Source organism: Neopsephotus bourkii, unplaced genomic scaffold, assembly GCF_033783945.1.
Source record: "Neopsephotus bourkii isolate Nb327-2 ecotype Australia unplaced genomic scaffold, CSIRO-AGI_Nbou_v1 NB_217, whole genome shotgun sequence".
NCBI classification, from domain to species: Eukaryota; Metazoa; Chordata; class Aves; order Psittaciformes; family Psittacidae; genus Neopsephotus; species Neopsephotus bourkii.
In genome coordinates this window covers 61,422-71,578 of record NW_026900729.1, presented here as the reverse complement: position 1 = coordinate 71,578, position 10,157 = coordinate 61,422, and the positions used below count along the sequence as shown (strand labels likewise).

Here is a 10,157-nt window from a genome sequence, read left to right as displayed (position 1 = left end):
CAATCAGAGCGCGGGATAGGCGCACACCTTGTACGGGGAAAGGCAGACCAATGAAAGCGCGGAACAGATGAGTGACACACCTGAGCGCCCAATCAAAACACATGCACTGCCCGGAGACCTGCCCCCCCCCCCCCCCTCCCCCGCGCTGCGGGCTTCCCCGGCAACGCTCCGCCCCGCGGTCATAGCAACCACGGCCAAGGCCGCATCGGCCCGCCTCTTCTCGGCAGAAGCCAATCAGCAGCCCTCTTCTATAAGTGACAGTGGGAAGCCACCAATCAACAGGCGCCTCTTACCCTCATCGTCCCGGCATTTTTAGCGGCAGGTGATCTGACCAATGAGAGCAGGAGAGGCTGGCCGAGCTGACTGCCAATCAGCGCGGAGGGGCGGGGCGTCGGTAGGCCGTCGCTTTGTGGTGAGTGGGGACGGGGATCACGGAGCTGGGGCGGGTCTAGCGGGATGGAGCGGGCCGCAGCGGGGCTGACCGGGCCGTACCGGGGCTGAACGGGTCCTGCTGGGGCTGACCGGGCCGTACCGGGGCTAAACGGGTCCTGCTGGGGCTGACCGGGCCGTACCGGGGCTAAACGGGTCCTGCTGGGGCTGACCGGGCCGCACCGGGGCTGACCGGGTCCTGCTGGGGCTGACCGGGCCGTATTGGGGCTGACCGGGGCTGACAGGGGCCTCCTGGGCAGCCCCCCCTCACGCTGTCACCCCCCCTCCAGGGCCGGCAGAGCCCCGCGGGACACCATGGAGTTCCCCGAGCACAGCCGGCAGCTGCTGCGGGGGCTGCGGGAGCAGCGGGCCCAGGGCTTCCTCTGCGACTGCACCGTGCTGGTGGGCAGCGCCCCGTTCCCTGCGCACCGCGCGGTCCTGGCCGCCTGCAGCGCCTTCTTCCACATGTGTTACGCGGAGCGGCTGGATAAGGGCGACCTGGTGTGCCTGAACAGCGAGATCGTGACGCCGCCCGCCTTCGGGCTGCTCCTGGAGTTCATGTACGAGGGGCGGCTGGCGCTGGCCGCCACGCCGCTGGAGGACGTGCTGGCGGCCGCCAGTTACCTGCACATGAACGACGTCGTCAAGCTCTGCAAGAAGAAGCTCCAGGCGCGGGTCCCGGCTGAGGCCGACAGCACCAAGCGGGAGGAGGATGCCCCCGGCAGCCCCCCGCTGCCGCCCGCCGCCCCCCAGCAGTGCCCACCCAGCCCTGGGGCTCCCCTGTTGCCCCCCCCCGTCCCGGCCCCGGAGGCTGCGGATGGTGGGGAGGAGGGACTGCCCCCCCCCGAGCCGCCCGTGTCCCGCGTGGATGTGGCTGACACCACGCAGCCCGGCATGGAGGGCGACTGGTCCCGTGCTGCTGCACCGGAGCTGCCCCTCCCCAGCCCCAGCAGCTCGACGGAGGCCGCCCCTCGCACCGCCTTCCCTGGGAGCGAGCTGCCCGCCCCGGGGGGGCTCTGCGCAGGGCCCTGGGCTCCCGCTGCCCCTGGGGGGCTGCTGCCTGCTGCTGTTAAAGTGGAAGCCATTGTCATCTCCGACGAGGAGCCCGAGGCGGGCACCCGCCGCTCTGCCAGCCTCTTCCCGGCGCCAGCCCGTGCCCCGCGGCCTGCGACCTTCGGGGAGGCATCGGGGGAGCCGCTGCCATTCGGGCTGCCAGCGCTGCGGGAGCCGCTGTTCCTGCCACCGCTGGAGGGGCGCGGGGGTTTCGGGCTCTTCACCGAGGAGGCACCGACCTGCCCCACGTGCGGGAAAACGTTCTCCTGCTCCTACACCCTGCGGCGCCACGCCACCGTGCACACGCGGGAGCGTCCCTACGAGTGCCGCCATTGCCTGCGCAGCTACACCCAGTCCGGGGACCTCTACCGCCATATCCGCAAGGCCCACAGCCACGGGCCGCCCACCCGCGGCGGAGCCCACAGCGACCACGACCGTGACTGCGACAACCCCCCCTAACGGGGCCGGCCGGCGGGCGGCAGGACCCGGGGGGCGCCGGCGGGAGGGCGGGACCGGGGGCGGGGCCGAGCGGGTGTACGGCAGTCACGTGGTGCAGCGCGGGAATAAAGCACCGCTGGAAAAGGGTGGTCCTTGAGGGGGCGTGGCTTGGCGCCACGCCCACGCCGCGCTCCTATTGGCTGTCGCCTGCCCAATGGCTGAGCGTGGTCACCAGCGCATCTGCTGGGGCAGAGCGTCTGCGCGCTCCTTTGCTGCCCCCTGGCGGGAAGGAGGAACTCGGGAGCTGCCTCCGGACCCATCCCAGTTTGACTGGGGATGAACCCCAGTCCATCCCCAGCCCCATCCCAGTTATAACAGGGCCGAATCCCAGTCCAGCCCAATCAGCCCCAGGTCCTGCTTCGTTCTGTCCCAGTAGACCACAGACACTGCGTGGTCTTCTCCCAATCTCTCCCAGTCCTGTCCCCATCCTTCCCAATCCATCCCTGTCCCATCCCAGTCCTTCCCAATCCACCCCAGTCACATTCAATCCCACCACACGAAGGCTTAAAGCACTTTAATCACAAAAATAGAGCTCTGTGCGGCGGCACCTATAAAAAGGGGGTTTGGGGGTGGCGGGGGCCAGGGCGGGCGCCCCCACACCCGGGTCAGGAGCAGGCAGGGGGGCCCCCGGGGCGCGGGGCACAGGCCGGGGTCCCCCCGAAGAAAGCCGGCTCGGTGAGGGGGTGCAGGAGCAGGAGGAAGAGCAGGACCCCCAGCAGGTAACAGGGCAGCAGCGCTCGGCGCCGGGGGTGCTCCAGTGCCGCCCCCACCGCCGGGAAGCCCATGGAGTTGCAGAAGGAATGACACAGCACCGGGCCCGCCAGGTGACCTGCGGGAGGGATGGACAGACCGACAGAGCCATGGAGACACCCCCCGGACCCGCTGTACCCCCTCGGCTTGCACCTACCTGTCCTGAGGAAGAGGAAGGCCGTGTAGGCGCCGAAGACGGCGGTGTAGGAGAACTGGAAAGCTTTGGGAAGGAGGAAGAGGGGGTTTGGAGGGGTGTGGGATCCCCCCCAGGCTCCCCACACTGCTCCAGGCATCCCACATCTCCCCCCAAGACACCCCAAGTTATCCTTCAGCACCCCAGTATCTCCCCTCCAGGCAGCCCAAGTCTCCCTCGAGCACCCTATGTGCCTCCCCCAGCACCCCAATATCCCCCCCAGGCACTCCAAATCCCCCTTAAGAACACTATGTGCCCCCCAGGCACTCCAAATGTGTCACCCTATGTGTCCCCCCAGGCACCCTACCCTGCCCCAACCACCCCATACCCCCCTCCAAGCTCCTCCCACCCCCCCTCCCCGGGCCCCCATAGCAGTACCTGCCTCCCCCCAGGGCCCCCATAGCAGTACCTGCTGACATGAAGATGCTGCTGATAGAGCCCTGTCGGAACCGGAGCTGCTCAATGACATGGTGGAAATGGGCTGGGGGATGAGAAGGGGGCTGTGAGGGTCGGTTTGGGGGGCCCAAGGGGGGGTCCCCAGCATGGGGTTCACTCACCCACACCGAAGAAGAGGGGGCAAGCGAGGACGGCGGGGCCGGGCCCGGTGCAGGGCACCAGCATGGGCAGCATGCAGGCACGGAACACCAGCTCCTCCGTCAGCGGGGCCACCACCTGGTTCCGCAGCCAGCGCACGTCCCCCAGGCACAGCGCCCAGAACCGGGGGTCTGCGGGACAAAGGGGGGTTCGGGGGGGAAGGATGGACCCCAAACCTCCTCCTGCTGCCCCCCAAACCCACTGCCCCATTCACTGCTCCCTGACCCCACAGTTCCACCCCCCCCAAACCCCATCAATGCCCAACAGCTCCCCCCGCCCCCCGTTACCCAGCACCCTGGTTGGGTCCCCCCCTGGAAGTTGTGTCCCCCCCTTACCAAAAGCCACCCTGATGCCATCGAGCCAGCGCCAGGGACAGTCCATGGAGAGCTGGATGAGGGGTCCCAGGAAAAGGATCTGGGGGGCATGGGGGGCTTAAAGGTGGCTTGTGGGGGGGGGGGTGATCAGGGGGCTGGTGCCCCCCCCCCAGCCCCACACGTACCATGGTGAGCAGCAGTGGCAGCAGCGTGGCCGGCACCAGCCCCTCCAGGCGCAGCCCCAGCAGTGCTGGCAAGGGGGTGTCGAGCTGTGGGGAGGAAATGGGGGGGTGAGCACCACATGTGGGGGTTCCCCCTCCCCCCCATCCGGGGCACAGCCCCCCCCCACTCACCTTGACACCCGTCAGCTCCTTCCAGAGCCACACAAAGGCCGGGGACAGCCCCGACACCACCAGGACGCTGGTGAAGCGCCGCTTGATGACAGATGGATGGTCCCTGTGGCCAAGGGGGGGGGGGCTCAGTGGGGGGGTGGGAGGGGCTGCCCCGCATTGCCCCCACCCCACAGACACTAAGGAGCTCCCTCAAGCCCTCCCAGTACTCCATAACCCCCCAATGACCGACAGCCCCCGTCCCGAGTGCCCTCAATGCACTCCACCCCCCAGGTACCACTTAAACCCCGCCGGGTACGCTACAGCCCAGCCCAGCCTCCCCGGTGCCCTACAGACCCCCCCACATCCCCTACAGACCCCCACGGACCCTACAGCCCCCCCCGAGACCGCCCCCAGCGCCGCCCCGGCCCGTACCGCGGCAGGGGGCTGCCCCACACGTAGAGGCTGCCCACGTAGGAGCAGGCCAGGCTGAGGCAGGCGAGCACCGCGGCCCAGCACGGCCCGGGGCCGGCGGCGGGGGCCGGAGCCCCTCCGGGGCCCGCTCCGGGGCCCGGCCCGGTTCGAGCCGGTGCGGCCGCGGCCCAGGACGAGGCGCCCGCGGGCTGCGACAGCGCCATGGCGGGGGGGCGGGGCCAGCCCCGGGGGCGGGGCCTGGGCTGGAGGGGCGGGGCCAGCGCCAGGTGCTGCAGGGCGGGGGCGCGGGGGCGGGGATTGGAGAAATGGGCGCGGTTTGAGGTGGGCGGGGCTTGAGGTGGAGCGTGGTTACCGGGGCGGGGCGTCAGGGTGCGGGGCAACGGCGTGGGAACTGAGTGGGAAAATATGGGGGAGAACTGGGACCGAGTGGGGCGAAACGGAGCAACTGGGAAAACTGGGACCAGTGGGGGACTGGGAGCAACTGGGAGAGCTGGGACCAATGAGGGATTGGGACCAGTGGGGAACTGGAATTAACTGGGACCAGTAGGGAACTGGGACCAGTGGGGAACTGGGAGTGACTAGGAGAAATGTAAGTGACTGGGATAACTGCCACCAGTGGAAGAACTGGGACCAGTAGGGAACTGGGACCAGTGGGGAACTGGGAGTGACTGGGAGAAATGTAAGTGACTGGGATAACTGCCACCAGTGGAAGAACTGGGACCTGTGGGGGATTGGGAGCAGTGGGGAACTGAAATTGACTGGGAGAAGTGGGACCAGTAGGGAAATGTGACCAGTGGGGGACTGGAATTGACTGGAGAACTGGGACCAGTGGTGGACTCGAAGTGACTGGGAGAACTGGGACCAACTGGGAGAACTGGGACCAGTGGGGAAACTAGGAACAACTGGAAGAACAGGGAGCAACTGTGGCACTAGGACCAACAAAGGAAACTGGGACCAACTGGGGGAACTGGACTGGGACTGCCAGAACCAGCTGGGACCGGGTGAACTGGGTGAACTGGGCTGGCACATGGCAGAGGGGTGGGCTCCATCCCTGTCCCTTAGGCCATCCATTGGGCCATCTCCTGCAGCAACACCTGCGGGATGGGGGGGGTGTCAATGGGGTTTAATGGGGGAGTAAAAGGGGGGGCCCCCACCCAGTGACACCCACCTGCCTCTCCTCATCCTCCTCCTCTTCCTCCTCCTCCATTTGCCCGCTCCGCACACGGGGATGCTCCAATGGGGACCCTGGGAGGGGTCAAAGGCGGGTCCGTGGGGCTGGGGGGATGGCTGTGAACCCCCACCCCGCCATGACCCTCACCCCCCTGGGGGGCCCCGGGGGTCTCGCAGGAGCCGACGGGCAGCAGCCGCCTGTGGGTGACCTCAGCCAAGCTCCGCCGAGCGGCCGCCACCAAAGCCGGGGTGTCCTGGACCTGTGGGGACACCAGGAAGGGGAGCAGGGGGTGAGACCCCCCACCAGAGCCCCCCCTTCACCTCGGGGGTCCGTGTGCCCCCCCCTCCCGGTACCTGCATGGCGCGCAGGCAGCCCCGGCGGAACCGGGTGCTGGTGCTCCCGGTCACCACGGCCGTCACCGCATCCAGTGCGACACAGAGGGACCGTGCCAGGCGCTGCTGGGCCTGCGGGATGGGAAGGGGGAGTCAATGGGGGTGCTGGTGCCCCCCCCCCCAAACACCCCCCCCCATGTGCGGCACCCACCTCGTGCCGCCGGCGCAGCTCCCCCAGCATGGGGTGCACCAGGGTCCGGAGCCCGCGGGCCAGTGCGGGGCGGCTGCTCCACAGCGTCTGCTCCAGGTGCTGCAGCAGCACCGGGCGGGTGCCTGCGGGGACAGGGGACAGATGGGGACAGCCCCGGACCATGGGGACACCCCCAGACCATGGGGACACCCCTTAGACCATGGGGATACCCCTGTATGACAGAGACACCCCCCAGACCATGGGGACACCCCTTAGACCATGGGGACACCCCTGGACAATGGGGACACCCCCAGACCATGGGGACACCCCTGGACAATGGGGACACCCCCAGACCATGGGGACACCCCTTAGACCATGGGGATACCCCTGTATGACAGAGACACCCCCCAGACCATGGGGACACCCCTCAGACCATGGGGACCCCCCCAGACCATGGGGACACCCCTTAGACCATCGGATACCCCTGTATGACAGAGACACCCCCCAGACCATGGGGACACCCCTGGACAATGGGGACCCCCCCAGACCATGGGGACACCCCTGGACCATGGGGATACCCCTGTATGACAGAGACACCCCCCAGACCATGGGGACACCCCTTAGACCATGGGGATACCCCTGTATGACAGAGACAACCCCAAGACCATAGGGGCACCCCTGAACAATGGGGACCTCCCCAGACCATGGGGACACCCCCAAGACCATGGGGACACCCCTGGACAATGGGGACACCCCCAGCCTCAGCCCCCCCAGCCCCACTCACTGTCATCGTACGCCTGGAAGGGGTCCTCGTGCTGGAGGAAGAGGAAGAGCAGGAGGCTCTGGGGGTGCTGGTCCCCATCGGGGCCACCCGCTCCCTGCTGCACCGTGTAGGTGGCATCGGGGGTCACCAGCTCTGCAGGGACAAGATGGGGGGCACTGGGGGTGCTGCCACTGGTGGGGCCCCCCCTTGTTGTCCCCAGACACCCCCCTCACCTTCCTCCCCCTCCCTCTGGGCACGGGGGGTCGCACTGAAGCCGAATTGCTCCCAATCTGCCACCCAAAAGGGATCCTGGAAGAACCGGGGCGCCGCGGCCGGGAGCCCCGCGGGGTCGAACAGGAACAAGTGGCACCGGTCAAGGACAACGGCCTGGCCCCATGTGTGCCCCCCCCCCGCCCCAGTTCCCTCCTGGATCCCACTGGGAACACTGGGATATGGCGATGGTGTCGAGGCGGCAGGGCCGGTTGGGGGCCCGGCGCAGGCAGGGGCACAAGGCAGCTGCAGGGACCAGGCTCAGCTCCCCCCCGAGCCCTGCGGCCACCGCGGTGGGGGGCACCCGCAGGCGGATGGGGGGCCCCAGTGTGGGGTGGATCCTGCTGCAGGGGGGGGCACCCGCAGGGGCTGTGGGCCTGGAGCTGGGGGAGAGACAGGAGGAGGGTGCTGGGCCCATCCGGATGCAGCCCGGGTTGTGCAGCATCCCCCGGGACAGCCCCCAGGGATCACGTCCATGTCCTGATGAACCCCCCCTGCCACCCCCTCTGCATCCTGGGGACCCTGAGCCACCCCCTGCCCATCCCATTACCCCTGAGCTGCCCTGGCCTGGTCCCATCCTGTCGTTATCCCCATCTCATCCCCTCCCTGTCATCATCCCTGTCCCCATTCCATCCCCATCCTGTCTCCATCCCCATCCCTGTCTTCATCCCTGTCCTTTACCTATCCCCATCCCTGTCATCCACATCCTATCCTCATCATCCTTTACCTATCCCCATCCCTGTCTTCATCCCTATCCTTTACCTATCCCCATCCCTGTCTTCATCCCCATCCTTTACTTATCCCCATCCCTGTCTTCATCCCTATCCTTTACCTATCCCCATTCCTGTCTTCATCCACATCCCATCATCATCCTTTACCTATCCCCATCCTGTCTCCATCCCTATCCCTGTCTTCATCCCTGTCCTTTACCTATCCCCATCCCTGTCTTCATCCCCATCCTTTACCTATCCCCATCCTATCCTTATCCCCATCCCTGTCTTCATCTCCATCCTTTACCCATCCCCATCCCTGTCTTCATCCACATCCTTTACCTATCCCAATCCTATCCTCATTTCCATTCTTTCCCTGTCCCCATCCTTTCCCTATCTCCATCCCAATCCTGTCCCCATCCCTGTTCCCATCCCCACCCTGTCCCCATTCGATCCCCATCCTGCCCTCATCCCCATCCCATCCCATCCCATCCCATCCTATCCCATCCCATCCTACAGCACGAAGTGCCAGCTCTGGACCCGCAGCCTCACTCCCTCCAGTGTCCAGGCGCTCTCCCTCCTGCAGAACACAGGGGCAGGGCTGGCACCAGCCCCATGGGGTCCCAGGTCGGGGGTGTCCATAGGATGTGGGGGTCCCCAGGGTGTGTGGGGGTCCCTGGTGTCTCACCCGTAGCTGTGCGAGGCCACGGCTCCATTCATGCTGACACACAAGTGAAACTCCACCTGGGGGGCACGGGGCAGGGGGGGGTCAACCTTGGGACCCCCCCTGGGTGCACCCCAACGTGTCCCCCCCCCCAGTGCTGGTACCTCGGGGCGCACCACGCTGGCCTTGTGCAGGAAACGCCGCAGCCGCACACAGTCGGGGGGGGCACAGAGCTGGGGGGGGGGCACGGGGAGGTGGGGGGGGTACCCCAAACCCCCCCAAAGCCACCCCCACCTCGGGGGGGCGGTCCTGCTGCTTCACACCAGTTTGCGGGGACAACGCCAGCGCTGCCAAGGGACTGGGACCAGTTTGGGGGTTGCTGTGGGTATTGGGGAGCCGCCTGCCCCCCCCGTGACCCCATTTTGTCATTCCCCCCCCCCCCAAACCAGGCCACCCCGGTTATATTTATCCACTTGCCCTACTTGTGGCGGGGGCCGGAGCTCCCCCGGGGCCCCCGGCCCCAATTCTGCCCCCCCCAAGGTCACCCTGGGTGTGGGGAAGGAGAGCAATGGGGGGGGATTGAGGGACCCCCCCTCACCTGAAAGGCCAAGCACAGGCGGGCCTGGTGCAGGATGCGGCCGCAGCACGGAGCAGGGACATGGGGCACCCCCGGCAGCACCGGCACCCCCAGAGTGGCTGCGGGATGGGGGGGGCACAGTGAGGGCCCCCCCGAAAGGGGTGGAGCTGCAGTGGGGGGCGGGGGGGGGTTCCTACCTCCCAAAAGGGCTTCGGTGTCGATGCCCTGGGTCAGGTCCCCGGCGGCCGCCACTGCAGGGACAAAGGGGGGGTTGGGGTCCCCTCAAGCCCCCCCCCCCCCATCTCCCCTCCTTCGTCTCCCCCCCCCACCGGTGATGGTGCAGCCGGACTGGGCCAGGTCCCCCTCCGCTGCCAGGGCCACCAGCAGGGACCCCCCCTTCTGCTCCCCGCTGCTGGGGGGGGGCAGGACCAGGAGGAGCCGCTCCAGAACCTGCAGGGGACAAACAGGGTGAGGGGACCCCAAGAGACCCCCATCCCCATCAGTGACCTCTGACCCCACCATTGACCTCCAGAGCCCCCCCCCATGCCCCACAGTGACCCCAGAGACCCCCCTTGACCCCCCTCACCGAACGCACGGCCTGGTCCGCCATGTTGTGACCCCCCCCAACTCCCCTTTTCCCGCGAGCGCCCCCTGGCGGCGTGGAGGAAAGGGGGCGCCAAGGCCACCACCACCGCCCCCAAGCAGGGAGGGGCGGTCACTATGGCAACGGGCGGGGGCACAGCCCCTCCCTCCCATGGGCGGGGCCAGCGCAGCCGCGTCGCCACGGCAACCAGGGCGGGCGCTTCCACCTGAGGCCTGCCCCGGGGGGGGAGGAGGGGCAGTTGCCATGGTGACAGATGGCGGGTCAAACGAAGTGAGGGGGGG

General features: G+C 67.8%; 3 protein-coding genes across 4 annotated transcripts; 1 reads left to right on the top strand and 2 right to left on the bottom strand.

Annotated features, from left to right (window-relative positions):
• Nucleotides 1-139: 139 nt before the first annotated feature.
• Nucleotides 140-1,951, top strand: ZBTB3 (zinc finger and BTB domain containing 3). Its single transcript, XM_061344428.1, has 2 exons — nucleotides 140-412; nucleotides 720-1,951. Exon 2 carries the CDS (start codon nucleotides 745-747, stop codon nucleotides 1,939-1,941), a length of 1,197 nt encoding a protein of 398 aa, XP_061200412.1. The 5' UTR covers nucleotides 140-412; nucleotides 720-744; the 3' UTR covers nucleotides 1,942-1,951.
• A 528-nt stretch (nucleotides 1,952-2,479) lies between these two features.
• Nucleotides 2,480-4,807, bottom strand: RCE1 (Ras converting CAAX endopeptidase 1). 2 transcript variants are annotated; one of them, XM_061344427.1, is made up of 8 exons: nucleotides 4,596-4,807; nucleotides 4,185-4,287; nucleotides 4,017-4,100; nucleotides 3,853-3,931; nucleotides 3,481-3,648; nucleotides 3,333-3,404; nucleotides 2,888-2,950; nucleotides 2,480-2,809 (listed from the first exon to the last, which is right to left on the bottom strand). In XM_061344427.1, the coding sequence occupies exons 1-8, from the start codon at nucleotides 4,796-4,798 to the stop codon at nucleotides 2,586-2,588; spliced, it is 996 nt and encodes a 331-aa protein (XP_061200411.1). In that variant the 5' UTR covers nucleotides 4,799-4,807; the 3' UTR covers nucleotides 2,480-2,585. The 2 variants fall into 2 exon arrangements, with proteins under 2 accessions (XP_061200411.1, XP_061200410.1); XM_061344426.1 differs by having other exon boundaries at nucleotides 3,333-3,378.
• Nucleotides 4,808-4,959: 152 nt separating this feature from the next.
• TOP6BL (TOP6B like initiator of meiotic double strand breaks) lies at nucleotides 4,960-9,848 on the bottom strand. The gene is made up of 15 exons (XM_061344420.1): nucleotides 9,602-9,848; nucleotides 9,470-9,523; nucleotides 9,294-9,391; nucleotides 8,860-8,928; nucleotides 8,720-8,775; nucleotides 8,549-8,611; nucleotides 7,506-7,704; nucleotides 7,285-7,414; nucleotides 7,073-7,204; nucleotides 6,310-6,431; nucleotides 6,120-6,230; nucleotides 5,764-5,840; nucleotides 5,499-5,689; nucleotides 5,131-5,282; nucleotides 4,960-4,986 (listed from the first exon to the last, which is right to left on the bottom strand). The coding sequence occupies exons 1-15, from the start codon at nucleotides 9,792-9,794 to the stop codon at nucleotides 4,960-4,962; spliced, it is 1,674 nt and encodes a 557-aa protein (XP_061200404.1). The 5' UTR covers nucleotides 9,795-9,848.
• Nucleotides 9,849-10,157: the final 309 nt, after the last annotated feature.

Excerpts from the sequence above, each read along its gene's own strand:
- ZBTB3 (XM_061344428.1), top strand. The coding sequence starts at position 745 with ATGGAGTTCCCCGAGCACAGCCGGCAGCTGCTGCGGGGGCTGCGGGAG.
- RCE1 (XM_061344426.1), bottom strand. The coding sequence starts at position 4,798 with ATGGCGCTGTCGCAGCCCGCGGGCGCCTCGTCCTGGGCCGCGGCCGCA. Across the intron at positions 4,288-4,595 it reads TGGGGCAGCCCCCTGCCGCG|GGACCATCCATCTGTCATCA; the intron begins GTACGGGCCGGG and ends CCTTGGCCACAG. Across the intron at positions 2,951-3,332 it reads CAGCATCTTCATGTCAGCAG|CTTTCCAGTTCTCCTACACC; the intron begins GTACTGCTATGG and ends TCCTTCCCAAAG.
- TOP6BL (XM_061344420.1), bottom strand. The coding sequence starts at position 9,794 with ATGGTGGGGTCAGAGGTCACTGATGGGGATGGGGGTCTCTTGGGGTCC. Across the intron at positions 7,415-7,505 it reads GCCGCCTCGACACCATCGCC|TTGTTCCTGTTCGACCCCGC; the intron begins ATATCCCAGTGT and ends GACCGGTGCCAC. Across the intron at positions 6,231-6,309 it reads AGCTGCGCCGGCGGCACGAG|GCCCAGCAGCGCCTGGCACG; the intron begins GTGGGTGCCGCA and ends CCCATCCCGCAG.